General features: G+C 55.1%; 1 protein-coding gene across 1 annotated transcript; it reads left to right on the top strand.

The window, feature by feature from the left end:
- Positions 1–1,168: 1,168 nt before the first annotated feature.
- LOC135886511 (mast cell protease 1A-like) lies at positions 1,169–12,385 on the top strand. Its single transcript, XM_065414245.1, has 5 exons — positions 1,169–1,478; positions 9,242–9,389; positions 10,608–10,743; positions 10,978–11,250; positions 11,575–12,385. Exons 1-5 carry the CDS (start codon positions 1,283–1,285, stop codon positions 11,716–11,718), a joined length of 897 nt encoding a protein of 298 aa, XP_065270317.1. The 5' UTR covers positions 1,169–1,282; the 3' UTR covers positions 11,719–12,385.
- Positions 12,386–23,311: the final 10,926 nt, after the last annotated feature.

The raw sequence follows: 23,311 nt of genomic DNA, 5'->3' as shown, positions 1-23,311 counted from the left end.
GCCATGGACACTGGGGGTTCATCAACACCACAAACCCCCCCCCACTACAGCCAGTTTCAGAGACCGAGTCAATTGATCCCATAGGATGGACCAGACTGGACACAGCCCCAGCTGTGCAGAGCCCAAGATGCTGAGCGTCCGCAGATGTTGGGGACCCATCCTTTCTCCCTGCCATGTGGCTGGGTGTACATGGCCCAGGACACCCTAGCACCCACCTACGCACTGGGAATCTGACCCTAAGGTTTCCTGTCCCCACCCAGCTGGGGCTGCAACCCCTCTGGGCCCAGGCAGAAGGGCTGCCCCCACCTCAGACAGGCCATGAAGATGCTTCTTGTGGGGGATGGGAAGACGTCATCTGGGAATGAATTCGGGGTTCTCATGCTCTGTGGGTGCTGTCTCAGTCGTATTAGGGCACCCTGAGGGAGTGACACGGATGAGGAGAAGACCAGGTGATTTTATACATTTATGGGTCATGGCTTCAAACTCTTCTCCACAGCTCTGTGGGCTCAAAACATCCAATTTACCACAAGAGAAGCTAAAATTTGCAGGTGATCCCATGACTCCTGATGCTGGGGCTTTACAAAATACACCAAGGCATTTCAGGAGAGTTCGGAGCTTGATGGAGAAATGGGGCCAGGGCCTCAGTGCAATTTTAAGCCACTTTCTGGGGCCCTGAATTGTGGGCGTGTGAGATGTTCAAATGTCTGGACAGCCAGGGTCACATTTCCAAGTGGTCACCCCTGTTGAGTGGGCACGTTTGCTCTTTACTCAACCATGCCAGCCATGGGGCAGGCCCAGAGGAACACGGCTCCAGCACCGTCTGTTTAGGGCCTTCCCCATCACCCATCACCATGGTATCAGTGCTCCCCCACCTCCAATGTGGTCTACGTGCTCCCCATCTTCTGGGAGAATTCCTGTTGTGGGCTCTGTGGCTGTGCTACAGGAAGTCACAGGAGAGCCCCCATCCCCTTCTTACTGCTCTGAGACGCACACTGGAGAGGAAGCAGGGAGCTGAGCCAAGCCAGCGGGTGACTCAGCGTCAGCCGCACTCCCCATCAGATTAGCTGCTGGAGCAGAGGAGACGGGCAAGCTCCAGATGAGCCCGGTGCCAGTGTGCTGGGCTCCAGGCAGGCCCCATGGGGCCCTGCTTCCAGTTGCTCTGGGAGGCAGGGGAGAGATATTCCATCCCTGAGGGACTTTCCCCTGAGCTCCTTCCTCCAGAGAGAGGTTGTTTTCCAGCCACCAGCTCCCTCCCTCGTGCCCCCCATGTGTCAGTGGAGTAATGCTGAGGTTTCTGAGGGCACCTGCATGGTCCCAGCTCTCACGAGGGGAAAGCGAACATGATCTGCGGTTTCCTGCTGACTCTATAAATCCTCCAGTACTGAGGCACGAGCACTGTCACTTTCCCCAGATGGTGACGATGCTGATTCTGATCCTGCTGCCCGTGGCCTTTCTCCTGCCCCCCGGTGCTGGGGCTGGTGAGTGTGGGGGGGTCAGGGATCCTGGGGAGTGGAGCCGGGAGCTCTCTGGGCTGTTTGCAAATTCTGGATCCTCCCCAGAGTAAGATGCGTCTCCCAGGGTGATTTCTGGCTCCCAGGACCCAGCTAGGGAAGAGTTTGGAGGTGGGGGTGAAGGAGTTGGGTGGTGGAGCTGGTGTTGAGATAAAGCCCCCGAGAGATACATAGAGAGCTTGCGAGCAGGAGAGAGACAGAGGAGGATCTTAACTAGGAGCTAGGAGCCAAGACTCCTGGGTTCTATCCCCTGCTTGGGAGTGGGGTCGAGTGATTAGAGTGGAGCTGGGGGGTGGCAGCCCGGACTCCAGGTTTCTAGCTCCTTTGTCTGTGGTGTCATTTTAAATTGAAGCTCTTTAGGGAAGGGACTGACTTTCCCTGAGGGTCTGTGCAGCACCCGGCACAACGGGGCTCTCATCTGGGTTGGTGGCACCATATGCAAATAACAGCACCAGACTGTCAATACAGCCTCGTTCCTATGGACATCAAACTAACAGCCATGAGTCGTCTGTTAAAACATTCAGATGTGAGCTGCACACAAACTTGAATTGCTTTAATTATCCTGATTTTAAACCTCATCTGTGGTTCAACTGGTTCAGCTCTGCCTGTGGCTGCCCTGATATTGATTTAAACCTGGCCAAAGCGTCGGAAACTTCCCAGGGACTCGTTAACCTCAGAGAACCAGCCTTCAACCAATACAAGTGCCTCAAGACGTGCATTTGCACAGGGTTAAAACAAACCATGCAGTCTGGCAATTCCTAATTCCTACATCCCCCTGATAGTTAGAGACCTTCTCACTTCCACCTCCATCTATCCCTGCCCAGTTTATCCCCTTTTGTTCTTCTACCTACATTGTCCTTCAGCTTCACCAGCTCTTCCCCCCTTCCTGTCCCCTCCACCCTGATGTCTTTACACCGATTGTCTAGCTTTGACTTCATCCACCTGGGCTGAGACGTGTTCAGAGTTGGTCTGAAAAGTTTTTCCCGGGGAAATTTCGACTTTTCGTTGAAAACCCCCAAAGTAATTTGTTTTTCTAATAACTTTTTATTAATTTTTAAAAGATACATAGAGAGAGTGAGAAAACAAACAGCAAAATATACATAAACTTCTCATAATGCATAAACACCTCATAAGATATTAAGTATTTGCTACCTCACCTTAGCTAGGCTTGAAATATTTAGTTATCTGTAGTATGAATGGTTAGAATTTCAATCCCTTATTGTATTCCACAATTTACAAACAAAATATGCTTTATAAAAATCCAGCTAGTTAAAAAAATATATTAAAGTAAGATAAAGGCTAGAAGCAAAATTCAAATGAGAGGGATAGATACAGGGAGTGGAAGTGGGTAAGGAAAAGCGGGGGTTAAGGTGGGCCCATGCATTCGATAGGACCATCATATACTTCCAGGAGATCATCTCATATCTCTAGCAACTTTTTTTGGGACTCTCTGTAAAAGTCTGTAGCTCTTTCCATGGTAGCCAAGCTTAGGATGTCTATGCTCTAATCTTTGATTGTTAGTTGCTTTTTGGATTTCCGTTTTGGTGGTACTTGTCTTTTCACTGCTGTTAGTGCTCTGCTTAGCTAAATTTCAGAGTAGCAGCTGTATTAGTCTGTATCCACAAAAAGAACAGGAGTACTTGTGGCACCTTAGAGACTAACAAATTTATTTGAGCATAAGCTTTCATGGGCTACAGCCTACTTCATCGGATGCATAGAATGGAACACACAGAAAGAAGATATTTATACATACAGAGAACATGAAAAGGTGGAAGTAGCCATACCAACTGTAAGAGGCCAATCAATTGAGATGAGCTATCAGCAGCAGGAGAAAAAAAACCTTTGAAGTGATAATCGAGATGACCCATAGAAAGTGTGAGGATACTTAACATGGGGAAATAAATTCAATTAGTGTAATGACCCAACCATTCCCAGTATCTGTTTAGACCTAAGTTAATTGTATCTAATTTGCATATTAATTCAAGTTCAGCAGTCTCTCTTTGGAGTCTGTTTTTGAAATTTTTTTGTTGCAAAATTGCCACCTTCAAGTCTGTCACTGAGTGGCTAGAGAGGTTGAAGTGTTCTCCCACTGGTTTTTGAATGTTATGATTCCTGATGTCAGATTTGTGTCCATTTATTCTTTTGCGTAGAGACTGTCCGGTTTATACATGGGCCAAAGGAGAGCGGGCGTTTGTTCATGAGAAGGGAAATTAGGAAATTGTGCACCAAACTGATTTTAGCTGAAATGACAGCTCTGAGTGCCTCCCTCTAACCTCCCCTGCCCTGCCCTGCCCTGCCCTGCCGCGCGGCCTGGTGCATTTCGCTCGCTGCTTCTTACCCGGCAATGAATAAAAATGAAGTTGCAAAACAATGAAGTGGTGCCTTCCTGGGAATTGAATGAATGCCCCCAGCCTCGGACTCCCAGCTAACTTGTACCTAGCAGGTGTAACCAGGGTTTTGGGCCCAGTGGGGAATTCACCCCCTGGGTTTGAGTAATTCATGCTGGATCTGCTAGAAAGACAAGGAAAATCACAGGTGAAAAAGTAAATCACTGTGTGTGTTGTCAGTTCTCTGACTCCAGTATCCCACCACTGACACCTGGACCACCTCCATGCCAACAGGAGTGCACTTTAGGCCCACTGCAAGAGAAATCGGTACCACGGTATTTTAGTTTCCCTTGTATGTCATTCCTCTTCCACTCCGCACCTGTCTGTGGACAGAGGGGTCACAAAGAGCAGGAAGACCAGTCCCCTGCATCAGGCATCTCAGCCCAGATGTTAAGGCCTGATCCCAAAGATCCTCTGTGTGTCCCCCCAGCCCGACTGACTCTAATCAAGGGCTATTTGGGCAGGGGGTAAACTCCATTGCTGTTTGCAACAGCTCCCTTGCAAAGAAAATGCACCACAAACCTAGCCCAGTGCAGCCGGGATCCACAGACCGGATGCGGCTCTGATGCTCTGGGAAGAGACGTCTCAGACTGGGACACGGCACCATCTGCCGATGCCTATTAGTGTCATCACATTGTTCCCCTGGATCTTCCCCATCTGCCTGTCTGTAGTTACTTGTTTTCTCCTGTTCTATACCTAGACTGTGAGCAACTGGGGAGAGGGGCCATTGCTGTGTTTTGTGTTTGTACAGCACCTGGCACAGTGGGGTCCTGGGCCATAGCTGGGAGTCCACTTAGGTGCTACTGTGATACACCTAACAAGTCATGTGCAGCGGCAATGGGATCCTTTGCCATGACTGGGTCTTCTAGGTGCTACCATAATACACCTAATAAACACTGTACAGCGCCCAGCACAATGCAGCCCTGGTCATCTGACAATCCTGGACATGCTCCATGTCTCAGGTTGGACGCCAGGAACGAGAGTCACCCCAGGTCCCAGCTCAAGCTGCCATCAGATCTGTGGGTGTCACAGTGCCAGGCAGAGCAGTAAATGCTGACTGAGCCAAGGCAGGTGCAGGGAGCAAGCTGGGGCACTTGGTGAGCTGGGCCCAGTCACACCCCAGCAGTGAGAATCCAGTGGATGCAGTGTTCTCCATCCCAGTCCCAGGGACGCGGACACCTCCCCAGGTCCGGGACTCTGTCCTGGAGGACTGATGCTTCACAAAGGATCTAGGAGGGCTTACAGTGAACAAGCAGTGCCATGAGCTCCCCACACACCTCTGGGACAAAACTGACCAGAGCCTGGGCTGTAAAATCAGGGAGGGGATTTTGCCTCTCTATGCAGCATTAGTGAGACTAATAGCAGCCCTGGGATGGGGGACAGGCTGGTTTGGGGGAGTAGGGAATGGACTTGGAGTCTTTCCCCTATAGGGGGTGCCAGCTATGATACAACCTCATAGCAGGGGACTGGCTGGTTCTAGGGGTACAGAATGAGATCTGGGGCCTTTCCCCTCTTGGACATATCTGTGCTGCTGTCACTGTTCCAAGCACCTGTAGCTACCAGCAGGGTCCAGACAGCAGGTCGGTCCAGCACTGGTAGGGTGAAATGATGGGTCTAGAATGGATGTACAGGGATGTGCACCAATCTAGAAGGGATCTACAGGTAGCTATGTGGGTATGGATAGATCTAGAATGAACAGCATCAACTGAAGTGAATCTAGCAAGAATTTAAATGGAGTGAGTTGGGTATTCATGCATGTATATTGATTTTGAATGGATTCAGAGAGGTTCTGGGATTATTTTCGATCGGGGTGGACAAATTTTTTGGCCCGAGGGCCACATCTGGGTATGGAAATTGTATGATGGGCTAAGAATGCTCATGAAATTGGTGGTTTGGGGTGCAGGTGGGTGTGAGGGCTCCGGCTGGGGGTGTGGGAGTCCCCACACCCCAGTCCCCTGGGGTTAGGCTGGGGATGAGGAGTTGGGGGTGCAGGAGGGTGCTCCGGGCTGGGACCGAGGGGTTTGGAGGGCAGGAGGGGGATCAGGGATGGGGCAGGGGGGGTGGGGCACAGGAGGGGGTTGGAGGTGCAGGTTCCGGGTGGTGCTTACCTCAAGCAGTTCCCAGAAACAGTGGCATGTCCCCCTCCGGCTCCTATGCGGAGGCGTGGCCAGGTGGCTCTGCGTGCTGCCCTGTGCACAGGCATCACCCCTGCAGCTCCCATTGGCTGTGGTTCCTGGCCAATGGGAACCGTAGGGGCGGCGCTTGGGGTGAGGGCAGCATGCGGAGCCCCTTCGCTGCCCCTATGCGTAGGACCGGAGTGGGGTCAGGATGCTGCTCCTGGGAGCCGTTCAGAGTGGGGCAAGACCCTGATCCCACTCCCCGACTGGAGCACCGGAGCGGGACAAGCCCCAGACCCCGCTTCCCGGCAGGAGCTCGAGGGCCGGATTTAAATGTGTGGAGGGCCAGATGTGGCCCCTGGGCCATAGTTTGCCCACCTCAGTTCGACAGTGACACTGATATCTGGATGGACAGATCCCACCCCTCATTCATCAGACATAGCAATTCCAAGAGAGGGATCCAGAGCCAAATAATGGAAGAGCTGAGATTGGATCTACCAATAGGCAGATACTAATGGATGGAAACAGAGTTAATGCCAGTCAACATGAGTTCATGGAGAACAGATCATGTTCAATGACCATGATGTCATTTCTGAGCAACCTTAAAAGTCTGGTTTATTAAGGAGACCGTGCTGTTGTGATATATACGTGGATTCCCTTAGGGAGTGTGCCCAACTACCACACAATATTCATATTGAGAAATTAGCTCTCTAAACACTCAACATGGCTCCAAAATGGTTCTCCTCAAAATATGATCTTCAATGGGGAATCAGCATCCACTGGGGTGTTGCTCGTGGGCCCCGCAAAGATCTGTTCTGGGCCTGAGGTTATTCAGTATCTATAGCAATGAACTGGAAGTTCATGTAAATTGTTGCTGGCAAAGTTTGCAGAGAACACAAGGATAGGTGGGATGGGGATGTCTCCAAGCTACAGAGCTACCTGGGTCACCTGGTGAGTTGGGTGCAATTAGACCTGCACACGAATCCAGCCAAATGCAAGATCAAACATCGAGGGAGAAGGGATGTCATTCATGCTGGAGGACGGGAGCTGTGTCCTGGAGAGCAGGGGCTCTGAAAGGGAGCATGGCGGAACCCATCCAAACAGGAGATTTCAATGGAATGCTGGAGCTAAGCAGGCAGATACCGTCCTTGGGTGCATAAACCAGGGAATATTCAGTAGCAGCAAGGAGTTGGGGTCACCTCTGGATTCGTCCCTTGTGGGACCATGACTGGAGATTTTGTCCAGCTCTAATGTCCACACCTTTAGCAGGACTTTGGCAAACTGAAAAGAGCTACAAGAACAAGCTGGTGGGGAGAGCTTCAAGGAGAGTGATCTTCTGAGGGTTTTGGAGGCGAAGAGGGGAGTTGGCCCATCTAAAGGAAACTCCATGGGGCGGGGGTTTTGAGAGCAGGGTCTCTTCAGCCTCTGTGGCCAAGACAAGACAAGACCCAATGGCCAGGAACTGGAGTAAGAAAAGGTCTGGCTGAGACTAATATTCAATCATTAAACATGGAGCCATGGGAACAACTGACCCAGGGCCATGTGGAGACAGGAGTTGCTGGGTGGGTTCTGGCTCTGGGGTGTCCACCAGGGGGTCAGGTTAGAAGGTCATAATGGTCCCTCCAGGCCTTGAAATCTATGGGTCTGGGTATCTAGGTGCAGAGAAGCCCAGGGGTGTTTCTTACACCTGTAGTAGGGAGGGGGGAGGGTTAACCACATCTGCAGCCAGTCTGGGTGGGCACCAGAGCAGGGAGGAACCCCCCCACCCTGACGTGGGCACAGCTGTGGCTGGAGGCTTCTCCAATTGGAGTCTCCACCCCTGGGCCATCTGGGGTGGGAGTTTCCGGGCAGCAGGGTACATGTCAGGTGGTTGCCAGGCCCTGCCCTCCCCTCCCCAGGCCTGGTCCATATAACCCCCGGGGCTCAGGCAGAGGCTCCGTGCCCATCCCTGGATATCTCTGACAATGCAGCTCTTGATCCTTGTCCTGCTTCCCGTGGCCTTTCTCATTCCCACTGGGTCTCAGGCTGGTGACTTTGGGGTGGGATCAGGGCCCATGGGGAGCGTGATCCTCCCATATGGGGAGCTGTGGGCAGTGTTTAGGGTCTCCCCCTTGCTCCTGCTGGGGCCAAGCACCTGTATTGAACCCTGCATCCTCTCCTGAGTGCGGCTGGGGCTCTCACAGCAGCCCAAGGGGTTGGGTGGCCAAGCCCCCACAGGCTCCTTTGGGACCCCACTGCCAATCCCTGTCCCAGACAGGGAGGTCGGCCATGGGGCTAGGCCACTGGGCTGGGACCCAAGAAATCTGGGACCATTCCCAGATCTGCCCAGGATCTCTGTGGACAGGGATTTGTATGGATTGAGGATGGTCACTGAAATCCCTTAGGCGGGTTTACAAACAATCTCCCTGGACCTCAGTTTCCCTATCTGTACAATGTGAAGAATAATTCAGCCTGTGTCTGGACGCTGCCTGAGTCAGTGAAAGGTCTGGAGCAAGGGAGCCCCTGATCTCGGTTAGTTTCTGCGCAGCCCCTGGCATAAAAGGGGCTTGGTTCTCGGTCTATCTGCCACCCTCATGCAAAAAACAGCAATTTGTTAAAGGTGAGATTTTCCAACACACCCACCCACCCCAGTGGAAACTTCTTCAGAGGTGATCAGAGACGTTTTTTATTTTCCATGAGAAAAAAAAAACAAAGTGGTATTTTTAAAATTTCGCCTAAATATTACCTAACACTTGGGGGGAAAGAATCAGAATAATTCAGACAGGTTTGAGACGAGGCTTTCTGAGAAAAAATGACATTCGTAAAAAGTTTGGTGGGTCAGTCTGGGAGCAGCCCTGGCTGGTGACTGTGGGCTGATGGAGAAGAAGCATCCACAAGGGACCTGTCTGTGCCCTTCCAGGGGCTCCCTGGCTTAATCTGGGGTGACTTCGGCCCCCAAAGCTGTTAACTCAAGGCAGTGCAATTACTGACCCACTCCTGGTGCGTTTGGCACCGATTCTCCACACAGCGAGGTGGGAGCTTTAGATTTACCCTCCGGCCCCATGGGGTGTCCAATCTGGGGGAGAACTGAGGAGGGGGCAGAGTTCCAGGCACAGGGATCCCCCACAGAGAGCATCAGAGGGGGTGGGATGAGGTTGTAGAGACTCCCCTTAGGGATGGGGAGCTCAGTCCCAGCCCGGCCCAGGGAGATGATGGGGCTCTTTCTATGAATCTGGTCTCTCCCCAGGTGAGATCATCGGGGGCCGGGAAGCCAAGCCCCACTCCAGACCCTACATGGCCTATCTGGAAATACAACGCAAAGGGGACACCTATATCTGCGGAGGGTTCCTGGTGGCAAAGAACTTCGTGCTGACGGCCGCTCACTGCAATGGAGAGTAAGCGCCTCTGTGCTGGGGATGCCGGGCAGGTCGGGCGTTAGTGAGTGATGGGGGAGCCGGGAGCTCTGGTGCCATCATAGGCTCCAGAGAAGGAGGAGTTAGTAGGACAGGCTGGGAGAGCAGAACCCAGGGATATGATCTGGTCAGGGGGTGTCGGTGTGTCTCTAGGGGTCTCTGCAAACCATGGTCCAGAGCCAACGCTGGGTAAATCAATGGAGCTACAGCCATTGACCCATTGACACTAGCTGGGGTCTGGCACATTGTCCTGATTGGGGCAGGGAGAAAGTCACAGCCCCAGGACAGCTCTGCAGGGCTCTGGGCTGGGAGGAGCTGGCATAGACCCAGGGCCGGTGCAAGGATGTTTCGCGCCCTAGGCGAAACGTCCACCTTGCGCCCTTCCCCCTCCCTGAGCCCTGCGGCAGCTCCCCGCCCCCCCACCCTGAGGCGCCCCCCTGCGGCAGCTCCCCACCCCCCCTCCTCCCTGAGGCGCCCCCCCACGACAGCTCCCGACCCCAGCTCACCTCTGCTCCACCTCCTCCCCGAGCACGCCGTCGCTGCTCCACTTCTCCCGCCTCCCAGGCTTGCGGCGCCAATCAGCTGTTTGGCGCCGCAAGCCTGGGAGGGAGAGAAGCAGAGTGGGGCGGCGTGCTCAGGGGAGGAGGCGGATCAGAGGTGAGCTGGAGCGGGGAGTTCCCCTGCGTCCCGTCCCCCCTTACTTGCAGCAGGCAGCCCTCCCCACGTCCCCCTGCCCCAGCTCCTTCCGCCTAAATGCTGACGAGCGGGACGGCTGAAGATCCGGCCGCCGCGGTCGCCGCTGAAGAAAATGCCGCCTCCCAAATGCTAGCGCGCTAGGGGACCCCCTACGTCGTCTAATAGGTTGCACCAGCCCTGCATAGACCCCTGTCTGGATCTAGCCAGGGGTGGGGAGGAGCTGAGACCCAGGGGACAGGAGGACTGCAGGATGTGAAGGAGCTCAGAGGAACAACACAAGGGGCTGGTAGAGACACAGGCTGGGACCCCAACACCACTGGGCAGGGTCTGTGTGCTGCAGCCATTGCCTCCTAGAGGGGAAAAGTCCCCTGTGCTATTTCCCGGCCCAGAAGAGCCCTGTCCTCCCCATAGCACTGCTCATGAGTCAGACCCACATGTGCCCCTCCCCCTCCTCACGTACGCTCCTGCCCCTAACGCCCCATGTATTGCTCTTGGCTTTCACAGCGAAATCACTGTCCAGCTGGGAGCCCATAACATTAGTGAACAGGAACGGAGCCAACAAAAATTCTCCGTGCGCCACCGGATCCCCCACCGGCAGTACAACGAGACAACCCTGAACAATGACATCATGCTGCTGCAGGTAAGTCCCCCCATCCCATCACCTGCCCCCAGTTACCTCTCACAGCTGCACGTGCCCCCCCATTCCATCACCCCGCCCCCAGTTACCTCAGAGAGCTGCAGGTACTGCCCCATCCCATCCTCCGATCCCCAGTGACCTCTCAGGCATGGGTTTGAGTGTTTCTGGCTATTGCGGTGTGTCTCTGTGTCCTTGAGTACCACCCTCACATTGATCTTCATCGTTCTTGTGTCTCAGCTGGCGAAGAGAGCGAAGCTGAACAGATGGGTGGATACCATCGCCCTGCCCCGCGCCAGCAAGAGAGTAAAGCCAGGGACCGTGTGCAGTGTCGCCGGCTGGGGCGGCACTAGCACAGAGAGTGAATCATCCCCCGCCACTCTCCAGGAGGTGGACGTGGTGGTGATGCCGGATGCCGCATGTCCGAGGAAGCCTAATGGGCCATACAGCGACTATAAATCGTCCACCATGATGTGTGTGGGGGATCCAAAGACGGGCAAAGACTCTTGGACGGTGATTCTCCTCCTGTCTTCAAACATCTTTGATAAATCGTTATTACTAATGAGGCTGTTGGTGTTGCAGTCCGGCCTACGAATGGCGGACAGCGATCTGGCCCCACTGTGCTTGGTGCTGTACAAATGAATGGGAAAATATCTGGTTTTCTCCTAGGGGATTCAGAGACCAGCTCTAGGGGTAGGGGTGGGGGGACTGATACCAGCTGAGCCTTGGGGGAGCCAATCAAAGACCGGGTGGACATAGGGGGCTGTCACTGAGCTGTGCATCAGCGGGAATGACTCACTGAGCTGTTCTCCATCTGTGGCTTGTTTTATTTCACAGGGCGATTCTGGAGGCCCCCTGGTGTGCGGGAAAACAGCGCAGGGCGTCGTCTCCTGGGGGCCACCCACCCCTCCTGGGGTGTACACTAAAGTCTCCACCTTCATCCCCTGGATACGGGCGACGATGAGGAGGCTGCAGCCCTGAGCCAAGCCGGGAATAGCTGCAGGGCCCGGAGCTGCGTCATTTCTGTTCTTTGCTGATGCCCAGATGTAGGGCCTGCTTTGCAAATTGGCTGAGCCCCCCTCTCCCCAGGATAGCCCCCCCTCCATTGCTCCACTCAGGCAGTGCCCAGCCCATGAGCATCAAGGCACTGGGCCTCGGGGAGTTAGGAACCAGGTTCAAGACCAGCTCCTATCCACTCTCTTGGCAATCCCAAAACAGAGCCTTAGGCTGCCTCTTTGCTAGGGAAACAGCTGTTTCCCCCCCCCCCCCGGGGGTAACGGACACAAGCCAAACCCTGGGGCAGACCCGGCGGTTGTAGCTCTCCCCCATGTCAGCTGGTCGATGACCATTTATTGAGGGATCTTCATTGTTATCTAACCTGCTAAAGCCTGTGAAAACTGCAGCCTGCCCTGTCCTCACTGGGCCTATCCCCTGGGTTAGTTCATCGGGCTGCCACCGCCCGTTCCAAACACACCTGTTCCCAGCGCTGGTGAGGCCAGTGGGAAGGGAACGCAGAGAAGGCTGCACTGAACTGATTGCAGATCAATCCCCGGCGCTGATTCCTCCTTCCCACCTTTCCTGCCCCACCCTGCCGCGCGGCCTGCTGCCTTTCGCTCACTGCTCCATTGCCAGCAATGAATAAAAATGAAGTTACAAAAAAACGTGTTTCAGGTACTGAGCGATCAACCCGAGCTGTGAAATCCAGAGCAGCTGCTGCAGCTGCCAGGGCCAGGAGGGAATTAACCCCAACAGGGGAAGGCTGAGGTTGTGGTTAATGCGCTAAGCTGGGGCCTAGGACACATCAAATTTTTGACACTGAGTGCACGTCCCCTCCCCATTTGTCCACTTGATCCTTCCTGACTAGCTGGTGACCATGGATTTTAACCGTCCAGTCGTGGGAATCATCCCAGCAGGTCCCAGTCACACCTGCTGCACCAAACTGATGCTCCTAGAGGAGCAATTCCAATTCCTCGTGTTTGTTCCCCAGACTCCTCGCACTGGTGCAGAGGCGAGTCAAGAATTTCTTCTCTTCATTTAATTGGGGTTCCTGGGTTAATTTTGTTCTTGATTTTTCCTGAGAACTCATTTCTTCCCCCTCTTTACCCTCCCCTTTGCCTATTAGTTTAGCCCTCCCTTGACTCCTCTAGCCGGCCTGTCCCCATGGAGATTGGTCCCCTTCTCCTGAGGTGGAGGCCATCCAAATTCTACAGCCCCCTCTCCCCATAGAAGATAGACTGACGTTCCACAAACCCTGCACTCTCCACACCATCGATATAGAGAGTAATCAGACCCCATCACAGCCTGCGTTTTAGGCTAATCCAGCCCAGCACATTCACTCTCCTCTCTTCAGACCTGCTCTCCGGTCCCTTGAGCGCCCTCACAGCCCTTCTCTGCATCTGCTCCGGTCTGAATTCCTCTGTCCTGCACACGCGTGAGCCAAATTGGTTCCAAATGGGAAGCTGGGTTCATGGCAGCTCCTGGCGCACCCTGACCAGTGATGGGAGATGTTTGCTGAGGTTGCCGCACTGATCCAGGGCAGCTGGAGTGCAGCATCCCACGACCCAAGGAAAGGTGCGCAATGGCAGGCCTGGCCCTGGGAGCCTGCCTTGGGAGCCCCAGAGCTAGGGGCCGTGGCTTGGCTTGGCCCAGATGTGTCTCGCTCAGAATCATGTGAGGCCTGGCATTTGGGTCTGCTTGCCACAGATTAGCTCCTGCACGGTGGGGCTGAAGCAGGTGCAACTGGGGTGATGCCTCCCCCTCTATAGACAGAGGCAGGGGGAGCAGGAAATGGAAAGGTTGCACAGGAAAGCAGATGACACATGCACAGGCCTGTCGGGGACAGATGTGGCTTCTGGCTGAGACCCTCAGAAACCTCAGGGTCATCATGCAAACACTGTGGTTCCTTCTTTCTCGCATTCAAGATGCCAGGGATAAAGCCACTTGGTGAGGAATGGCCCAGAGCCCGGAGAGCTGCACAGCTGGGGCCATGCAAAGCTGGATGAATTAAATGCTCAGCAGGGGCCATATACAGCTGGAAGTATGCAATGAACAGCTGGAGATGTGGAGTGCACAGTAAGGTCTATGCATGGCTGGCACTATGCAATGCACAGCTGGGGCCATGCACCGCTGGAGCCCGGCCTACATAGATCTGAGCTTAGGCAGCTCTGCAGCCCATGGGAGGTCCCTCCACCTCCAGGCTTGTCTATTGGTCAATGTGGCAAATGCTCTCCAGTTCATGTGACACATCAGCCCCCTCATTCACAGGAGGGGGAGGGGATGCAGCCCAGGCTGGTGATGCAGATCGGGATTTCCAAAGAGCGACTTATGGATTCCAGGCCTCAGGTGAGATGCAGTAGCATTCCCTGCCCCCCTGAGCCAGTCAGTCCCCCAGACCTGGGTCCTCATCAGAGCCGGTGTCCCCCAGAGGGGAAAGGCCCCATCTCGCATTCCCCATCACCACTGACAGCAGAGGGAGATGCTTCTAGAGTGCCTCAATTCTCCTGAATCTGAAGAAGTGAGGTTCTTACCCACGAAAGCTTATGCTCCCAATACTTCTGTTAGTCTTAAAGGTGCCACAGGACCCTCTGTTGCTCAATTCTCCTGATTTGTTTTTCCTCCTGCAATGGTCTGACAGACAGCTCAGGCTGCCGGGTTTAACCACTGAGTGGCTGGGGCTCCCCTCACCTGATTGACAGAGATCCAGGAGGGAAGAAAACACTCACAGGGATGGGATTTCATAGAATTCTGTGTTGATTCCAGAGCACAGAATCTGGCCTGTGAAATTAACAAGTTAAAAGGGCAGATGGCGGGGAGGGAAGGGGACTTTAACTACCCAGACATCTGCTGGAAAAGTTATACGGCAAGACACAACATTTCCCATAAGTGCCTGGAATGTCTTGGGGACAACATAAGTGCCTGGCTTTTTACTTTGCATCAGACTCTCTTCTGTCCCCGGATCTCTCTGTTTGTGTTGTGTCTGTCTGATGACATTTCTTGTTACCCCCAGAACAATATTCGGTGAAAACCTTTCCCCCTGAGTCGTAAGAATTCCCACATTTGTACAGGGTTTTACATCAGCCTAGAGGATTCTGAAGCAAAGGTAGAATTTTCTCTGTTGAATTCTATAAGCCCTCTACAAATGCTGAACATTTTTATACCTATTACATCTTCAAAGTTTTCTACCATCAAAATTCCTAGCTGCAGCATGTCATTGGCTGCCTTTAAAACTTTCACCCAGTCAAGGATTAGCAGCAAGGCCATGTGTTTTAGATGGCCAATATAACACTAGAAAGCGTTGCTAGCCAAATTAAACAGCCCATGACAATAGCACATGGAAACGATTGCATGAAAAAAATTGAAATTTGAATGTTTTGTTTAGGAGATTTTGAACAGGACCCAGCTTTTATTTGTTTTCAGTATTTTCTTTCCTTTTTTCCTCTCCCTACCCCACAAATATTTAATTATTTATTATTTACCATTGTGATACTGACGGGAGGTAGGAAAAACCCAGATCACAGGAACCTGGAAAGCATTGCTGAGCTATATTGGGACAAAAATAAAGAATATTCCAAATATTTGGAAAATATCAAAAACGGACCTTCATTTGAAAAACAAATGACTCTTGAGGGAAAAAAAGCCGTTTTTGAATAAAAAACATTTTCTTTGAACGATTCACACTTCCTTTTCTATCACTGGCCTGTAGATTGGGATTTGTGAATGCTAATGATCCAGGGTTGGGGGAGGATAAGGGGGCAATGGGCGGGATGAAGGGAAGCTGGGATGAGCCATAAACAAAATTAGTGCTAAATAAGAATATCTAGGCCCACATCCTCAGGAGTGTTGAGGTTTCTAACTCCCATTTAAATCACCAGGTGCCCAAGTACGTTTAAGGATCTGGGCCGTACCTTTCTTTCAGCAGATCTCAAAGCACTTTACAAAGGTTGTTGGGATCATTATTCCCAGATGGGGAAACTGAGGCACAGAGAGGAGCCATGACTTGTCCAAAGTCACTCAGCAGCAGAGCTGGGCACAGAAACCAGGTGTCCCGAAGCGCAGGCTACGAGGACACACTACTGCCCCCAACTCAAAGCACCTCAGTCAGGTAGTCCCAGGCCCCGCAGCCCCCAAACCCTTCCACCACACAGCTTGTTAATTTCACTTCATATCTTGTATCCTCTGCAATCAGTACAGATCTGACACAAACGTTTCCACCACTGAATTTCCTCCTAACCCATGTTGTATGGGGCAGGCGCTGGGTTCACCAAGGCAGGGCAGATCTCTGGTTAGAGGGTGCGGGGCTGTAACACCTGCAGGGCTGGAATTACACCCACCCCACACCCACACCCAAATCCAGTGGCTGTGGAGCAGGTACAGACAGAATTGACCTGTGTGTCTCCACACTCCCCTTCGTCTGGCTCTCTCTGTTTGGTAACGGGGCAGTGCTGGACAGCGCTCCCTAGGACTGGACGATGCCGTGTGGCTGATCCCTGTCTGGCTAAACACCAGATTTGTGTGAGCCAGAGACCCAGAGGATCCGTGGCCGGCTGTACTGGGAGACTGGGTAGGAAGTAGCGCTGGGGAAATAGATACTAGTGCGGTCCTGGGACCGGGCGACTCGTCAGCAAATTTCAAGTGGGATCCCTGCTGACCAGTGTTGGGGCATTATGGCCCTGGGCTGGGACCCGGTGGAGCGGGTGGGCCCAGGTCCTCCTACCTCCTGCGGCCAACCCCACACCAGGGTGGCTGCTTCTCCCCAGCTTAGGCCTAGAGGCTTGTGGTTGTTTCGTTCACCCAAGTCAGAACGCTAGACTATTGAGACTGTGAGTTTCCGGCTATGGCCTATCTGAGGGCCTGCCCTGCCCAGTCTGAAGGCCTGAGTAACCCAGACCATTTGTTTTTCCTGCCCTTTTCCTGCCCTATCTGAGGGCCCGAGGGACCCAGACTGGGTGGTTGCTGCTCCTCCCTGCCTGAGGGCTGGAGATCCCAGACCGTTGATTTGCTGCTCTACCCTGCTTGACGGCCTGAGACTCTGGGGGGCAGCCCTTTCCCCTCTGCCTACTAGGATATGCCAACCTGAGAGAAAGAGCTGTCCCAAAGGACTCTGACTACTAGGTCACACTACCGTGAGAACAAGGATAGCCCAAAGGACTCTGACCACTAGCTCGCACTCTCCCATGTTCTGGGTTAGGCTGTCAGAGAGACTCTAGGAATCAGGGCATAAGCTCCCCACTGACTGTGCATGACTAGACACCCCTTGACGGGGTGTATCTACCCCATGACAGACCATCCACGCCCTTCTATCTATCCATCAGTCCCCATCAACAACCTTCTATCCAGCCAGCCCCCCCTTCCCAACCACACCCTTCTTTCCATCTGTCCTTCCATCCTTCCCTCCCGCTCTCCCTATGCATATGCAAGTCTCCATCCCTCCCTCCCTTCCCACACACCCCCTCCATCCATCCATCCATCCCCTGACAGTGTAACCGATTGCTGTAGTATCTCGGCTCTGTTGGTGCCTTCATCTCTGCCATGTTTGCTTGTTTATTTCACTCCCTGTTCTCTGTCTGCCGGCATCAATGGAGTGTAGTGACATTCAGCCTTTGTGGGTGTTTACTTCCCTCCAGGGTCTTTAGAAGTGACCACTGCTATTGCACACAGACAAGTTAAGATGTTCAAAGCCACCTGCAGGAGTGAGGTGTCGAAATCCCATTGACTTTCAGTCGGCCCTGGGCCCGTAACACCCTGACCCCCTTTACAATCCCCAGCCCATCCTCTCAAGTGCTGAGGCTCAATCCCATGGAATCCCAGCACCCAGCATCTCCCAATGGGGGGATATGGGGAGATTTTCACAAGAGCCAAACACACATAAGCCAAGGAGCAGGTACACACTGGAGTCCACTCAGACCCCTCACTCACACCAATGGGAACGGCTCCAAATGGGATCCAGCCTCACATTACACTGTAGGGTGGGCTGGAAATGCACATGGGCCTTTCCCCTCTAGGGGACACTGGCTCTGAACCAGCCCCAGGGCTGGTTCAGGGGAAGGGGAAGGGGACATGGGGCTTTTCCCCTCCAGGAGGCACCAACTCCTATCCAAGATTGGCTGGCTCGACGGTGGGGGAGGGGTTGAGAATCAGATTCACTATTTCTGCCCCGCCCCCCATCCAGATGTCTGTGAAAAGTGGTGCTGTCACAGATGCAGGTGGGGTGGGGGCGGCTTGGTCTCCCTAACCCATTTCCCTCACCCCAGCTCACACCCACGCTGTGAGGGAGGGGGGCAATTGAGGAGGATCAAGGGGCCGGGTTCCCACCAGAAGCTGAGCTCAGTCTTGGTCAAACCACAGCTCCCACCACAATAGCACCAAGACAGGGAGAGAGCTCAGACTGTTAGCGGCTGAGCCACTTCACCCACCTCCACTCCAGATGTGCGTAGTACCCAGCAGTGCACGGCTGCCGGGGCACAGAGCGGTTCCAGTTAAGTGTGGCCCCAGCTGTGCCTGGCAGCAGGACGGGCAGCCCCCAGCTGGGCAGGGCTCCGGGCAGGGCCGGCTCCAGGCACCAGCCAACCAAGCACGTGCTTGGGGCAGCACCTTGGGGCAGGGCGGCGCTCGATTTTTAATTTTTTAATTTTTTTTTTTTGATTTGGCGGCGCGGCGCTCGGGGAGGGGGCGTGGGCTTCGGGCGGCGTGGTGCTCGGGGGGGCGGGGCTTCAGGCGGCGCGGTGCTCGGAGGGGGGGCGGGGGCTTCGGGCGGCGTGGTGCTTGGAGGGGGGCGGGGCTTCAGGCGGCGCTCGGAGGGAGGGCGGGGGCTTCGGGCGGCGCGGTGCTCGGAGGAGGGGCGGGGGCTTCGGGCGGTGCGGCGCTTGGAGGGGGCGGGGCTTCGGGCGGCGTGGTGCTTGGAGGGGGGCGGGGCTTCGGGCGGCGCTCGGAGGGAGGGCGGGGGCTTCGGGCGGCGCGGTGCTCGGAGGAGGGGCGGGGGCTTCGGGCGGTGCGGCGCTTGGAGGGGGCGGGGCTTCGGGCAGCGCGGCGCTGGGGGGTGGGGCTTCAGGTGGTGTGGTGCTGGGGGGGTGGGGATTTCGGCAGCGCTCGTGGGGGGGGGGTACGGCGGGGCGGCGCTCTTCTTTTTTGCCTGGGGCGGCAAAAGAGTTAGAGCCGGCCCTGGCTCCAGGGGCTCAGCTGGGGGTGGGGGTGTGATGCAGTTGGGCCTGATCACTCCCCCTGCAGGCCATGTGGTGGGTTTTCCAGGAAAAGAGACGGCCGAGGCTCCACCAGGCAGGTGGAAACATCTCACTGAGGTGTCCTCCCCACCCCCATCTCTGCTCCAACCCGGGCGCCTGGAGGAAGAGGCCAGCAAAGCCGTGTCAGTGGATGTCTCAGCCCTCGCCACACGCATCACCAGGCATGTGCATAGAGAGGAGACTGTGCAAGCTGTATCAGGGCTCAGCTCCACTCCAAATGTGCACAGCTCCAGGCTGGGCCAGTGCCTAGATGTGCTGCAGCCCCAGCTGTGGAGGGTGCCTGGCCACAGAGGAACCTTCCTCCTGCTGCTTCACCTGGACATGAGAGCGGAGAGGACCGGCGTTGCTTTGCGAGAGAGGGGGAAGCGAGTCTGTCAGCCTGTGGCTTGTGAAGGTCCCAACCAGACACAGGAGCTCTCCTGGTGCAGAGAGACAGGGCCGGATCCAGGCACCAGCTTGTCAAGCAGGTGCTTGGGGCGGCCGCTCTGGAGAGGGGCGGCACGTCCAGGTATTTGGCGGCAATTCGGCGGACGGTCCCTCACTCCGCATCGGAGCGAAGGACCTCCCGCCGAATTGCCGCCGCGGATCGCGATCGCGGCTTCTTCTTTTTTTTTTGGCTGCTTGGGGCGGCCAAAACCCTGGAGCCGGCCCTGCAGAGAGATGCTGAGATCAGGTCGGGATAACCACAGCATCGGCCTCAAACTAGGCCCCTCCTCTTAGCAGCTGAACCACTTCCCTCCACTCTGCAGGGCTGCTGGGCACAGCCCAGGGTGAGCACAGCCCTGCAGTGCCCATGGCCCCACCAGAATGGACTCAGGCTGGTGATTCCCCTTTTCCACCCTTTCCCCCAGCAGGTGTGGTGGGGGGGGAGGGGTCCAAGATGGCAGATCCCCTACCCACGCCCCGGAGCTCATGGCCCTGAGGTTTCCTGCCTTGTATCCCCACTGCTCAGCCAGGCCTGTAACCCACTGCCCTGGCAGATGCCCACCCCCCTGCCAAGCTGGGCCATGACAGTGCTGCTCCTACACCTTCTCCCCAGGGCTCAAGTTGGTGGGGGGGGGCATAGTGGCCCCAATGTGCACAGGCCCCAGTGGATTCAGGGCCCCAGATGTGCACCGCCAAGGGTTTGCTCTCTGCTAGCTCTGCTGGGTGGCTGGTGAGTCCCTTACCATAGGTGTGAACTCCTCCCCGCAGGATCCAGGGGCTCCTCCCCCACAGGATCCTGAGCCGAGTGTCACCTGGGGAGCCCAGCCCCTCCCTTTTGCTCTCCCCCAGACAGGTCTATAAGTGACCCCAGAGGCAGACACATCGTCTCCTTCCCCGGACTCCCTCTGAAGATGCTCCTGCTGCTCCTGTTCCCCATTGTAAGGGACTGTTGCCCCCTTACTAACACTCAGTGGGGGTGTTTTGGTTGGCTAGCTCCCAGCACTAAAAGGGGAAGGGTCGATGGGAAATCAGGAGCCTGAGACTGACACTCCCCAGGAACAATGGGGAGAGGCCAATGCTCCAGATCAGCCTGATTGACAGGGTGGGCAGGCTAATCAGGGAGTCAGGAGGCCAGGGGGGTCCCATCCTCCCTGTGAGCTGGAATTGCCTGAGTCAGAGAGAGTGGGCCCGAGCTAAGCTGCTGGGAGCAGAGCTGCAGCCCCAAAGCCAGAGCACAGCCCAGAGCGAGCAGACCTGCCCTGGGGGCAGAGCTGTAGCAACCAGAGCCAGAGGGGCCAGACAAGCAGCCCAGGGAGCTGGAGGCAGAGCAGCAGCAGCAGCCGTGCTGAGGCAGAGTGGAACTGGAGCTGGGGCTGGAGCAGTCCGGAGCTGGGTGCGGTGAGCAGCTGGGGAGAGCGGGACGGGACCCTGGGCAGCAGGGCCAGCACAGGGAGACGCCTCAGCCCTGGCTCCTGGCCCCACTCAGCCCACTGCCGGCTGAGTGAACGGAACCCCAGGCTGGCAGCAGGCTGAACGGTGGCCGGGACCCGCAGCCTGCCATTTAAAAAAAAAAAATCAGCTTGCATCCCACCTTTGGCATGCATGTGTTAAATTGAGGACCCGTGTTCCAGTGTATACAGCATACACTGTGTGTACTGGACTTTATGATTTTCACTATACGCAATTTTCCTGTTACGCGCTGACGTTAGAACCTAACCCTCGCGTAAGATGTGACTCCACTGTAGTGTAAAAAAATAAAAAATTGGGGCACTGCGTTTTGGTGTCCCCAAATCTTGGTGCCCTAGGTGGCCGCCTAGTTCGCCTACTGGTTACACCGGCCCTGGAAGCCAGGGCCCCAAGAAGTTAGAAAGAAAGGAGAAGGTGTCCTCTGACACAAACCGCCATGAGGCAGGCAAGGTGGAGGTGGCAGGGATGGCCATGGCCTTTGCAGACCCTCCAGCAACACACCCTGTCGGGTGCTGCAGGGAGGTGAAGGACGAAATGGTTGGCCCAGAGATGAAGCAGACTGAAGTAGGGACAAACACCAGGGTGGAGCAGTCCATGGTGGGCTCTCCGACCCTGATGGAAAAGGTTTTGGCGGATGCAGCGGCAGTAGCAAAAAGGCTACAGAAGAAGCTAAAGGCTTCAGAACAGGCTCTGCAAGCAGCTGTTAATGAGACTGAGCGGCTGCAGGAAGAGCGCTGGGATACTGCAGAAGAGGAGGATTGCCTCTCCATTCTGGGGAGCGAGCTGGCAGTGGAGCTGGAGACACTGTGGGTGCAGGCGGTACAAGCACGCAGCCGGTGACAGCGACGAGATGCCGAGGGATGAAGCTTGGAGAAGAATAGAACTTGCCCTCATGTGGGCCAGGTTCTAAGGAGGAGCATATATGACAGGGGGGCTTGGCCTGTGGGCAATAAAGCCTGGAGCTAGGCCCAATGGATTACAGAGTGAGCTCCACCTAAGGGGAAAGCCAGGGGAAACCACAGCAAAGGTACAGGAACAGGCCTAGCTGTTCGGTACAGGGCCTTGGGGCAGAACCTAGAATCCAGGGTAGGGCTGGTTCTCCCATGGTCTCTAAGGAAGGGGACGTACAAGGCCAGAGAAAGGGCTACCAAGGCCGGCAAGGGCAAGTCGAGGCAAAGTCAGGCTGAGGAAAAGCCCCGAAGGGCCAAAGACCTTGTTTTGGTTAAAGACATTTTGGAGCTTTTCGTTTGGGACGAGCGACCCAGGAAGGAGTGGACTAAAAGACAGTCCCCTGGCTGAAGGGCTGAGTTCCCAGGCAAAGAACTACCCCAGTGCCCTAGCAACTCTGGGCGGGGGTGCTAGCCCAGCAGGAAAGCTGTGACCCCAGGCCTGGCCAGGAAGGGGCACCTAGCGGTGAGTGAACTGTTACAAGCCTGCTTCCATTCTGGAAAGAGCCTGGTATTGGAGAGGGGTGGGGATGGCCTAGGGGAGAGGATGGCTGGAGGGGTCCTACAGAAGGGGCAGCAGGGTCCAGTGATGAGAGCAGGGAACAGGTTCTACTGCAGCCCTGCCACTGAGTGGGAACGTGATCCTGGCCAGGTCACTCTCCCCCCTGGTGCCTCACTTTCTCTCTTTGAAATGGGGATCATCCTGTCCCTCATGAAGAAAGTGTTTGAGCCTCTGCTCTTGCTTCCCAAATCCCTGCCCTCCTTGCCGCACACAGGCCTCTGCCCTGTTCCTCAAACTTCCCTGCCCATGTTAGTGCCTGGGTCGCCCTGCAACTGCCAGGTCTCATGTCCAGTCTCCTGCCAGCAAATTGAAACCACCCCTAGATCCAGAATAGGAATCGCAGTTCCTGTGCGCTGCCCTGAATGGAGTCTAGACCATGGGCTTGGGGAAGGCCAACACTCACCTCCAGGTAGATCCTCAACCTACTCCTCTGTCCCAGAAGCAGGAAAGCCTCTGGTTCCAGCTCTCTTGGTAGCTGGAGCTGCGGTGGGACATTGGGCCACCCGTAGTCAGGGCAGTCAGTGCAGAGCAGTGTTTAACCAGTTACCAATCCATGAGAGGACCTTATGATGTACCTGTAGGGCACAATAATTCTTCATTGAATCAGCTGATTCAATTGCTTATTCTTTGTGGTTCAGACCCTCTGTTCTCCCGCTGAGGTGACAGAACCCTGACTGTCACATCTGTCTTTCAGGCTCTGTCCCAGCCTCTCACAGAGATCTATCCTGCAGCCAGCCCAGCTCAGGGAGCAGTGGGGACAGGTCATCTCATCCTGTCAAACCAAGCAACATGGGTCCCATTGAAGCTCAGGTAGAAGATCCCATGCACCTCCTGGAGGTAAGAGCCATTCACTTGTCCTGCCACTTGGGGGTCTTGCAAGAAATAGGGGGCTCCTGCTACATATCCTGGTTGGGAGCTTTCCCTGTCCCCGGATC

The sequence above is a fragment of the Emys orbicularis genome, chromosome 12, assembly GCF_028017835.1.
Source record: "Emys orbicularis isolate rEmyOrb1 chromosome 12, rEmyOrb1.hap1, whole genome shotgun sequence".
Taxonomy (NCBI): domain Eukaryota; kingdom Metazoa; phylum Chordata; order Testudines; family Emydidae; genus Emys; species Emys orbicularis.
Note: the sequence above shows the minus strand (reverse complement) of the source record. Positions and strands in the feature narration are given on the sequence as shown.

Coding starts and splice junctions, on each gene's coding strand:
- LOC135886511 (XM_065414245.1), top strand. CDS start 1,283: ATGCTGAGGTTTCTGAGGGCACCTGCATGGTCCCAGCTCTCACGAGGG. Junction 1,479..9,241: donor GCCCCCCGGTGCTGGGGCTG/GTGAGTGTGGGG, acceptor GTCTCTCCCCAG/GTGAGATCATCGGGGGCCGG. Junction 9,390..10,607: donor GCCGCTCACTGCAATGGAGA/GTAAGCGCCTCT, acceptor TGGCTTTCACAG/CGAAATCACTGTCCAGCTGG.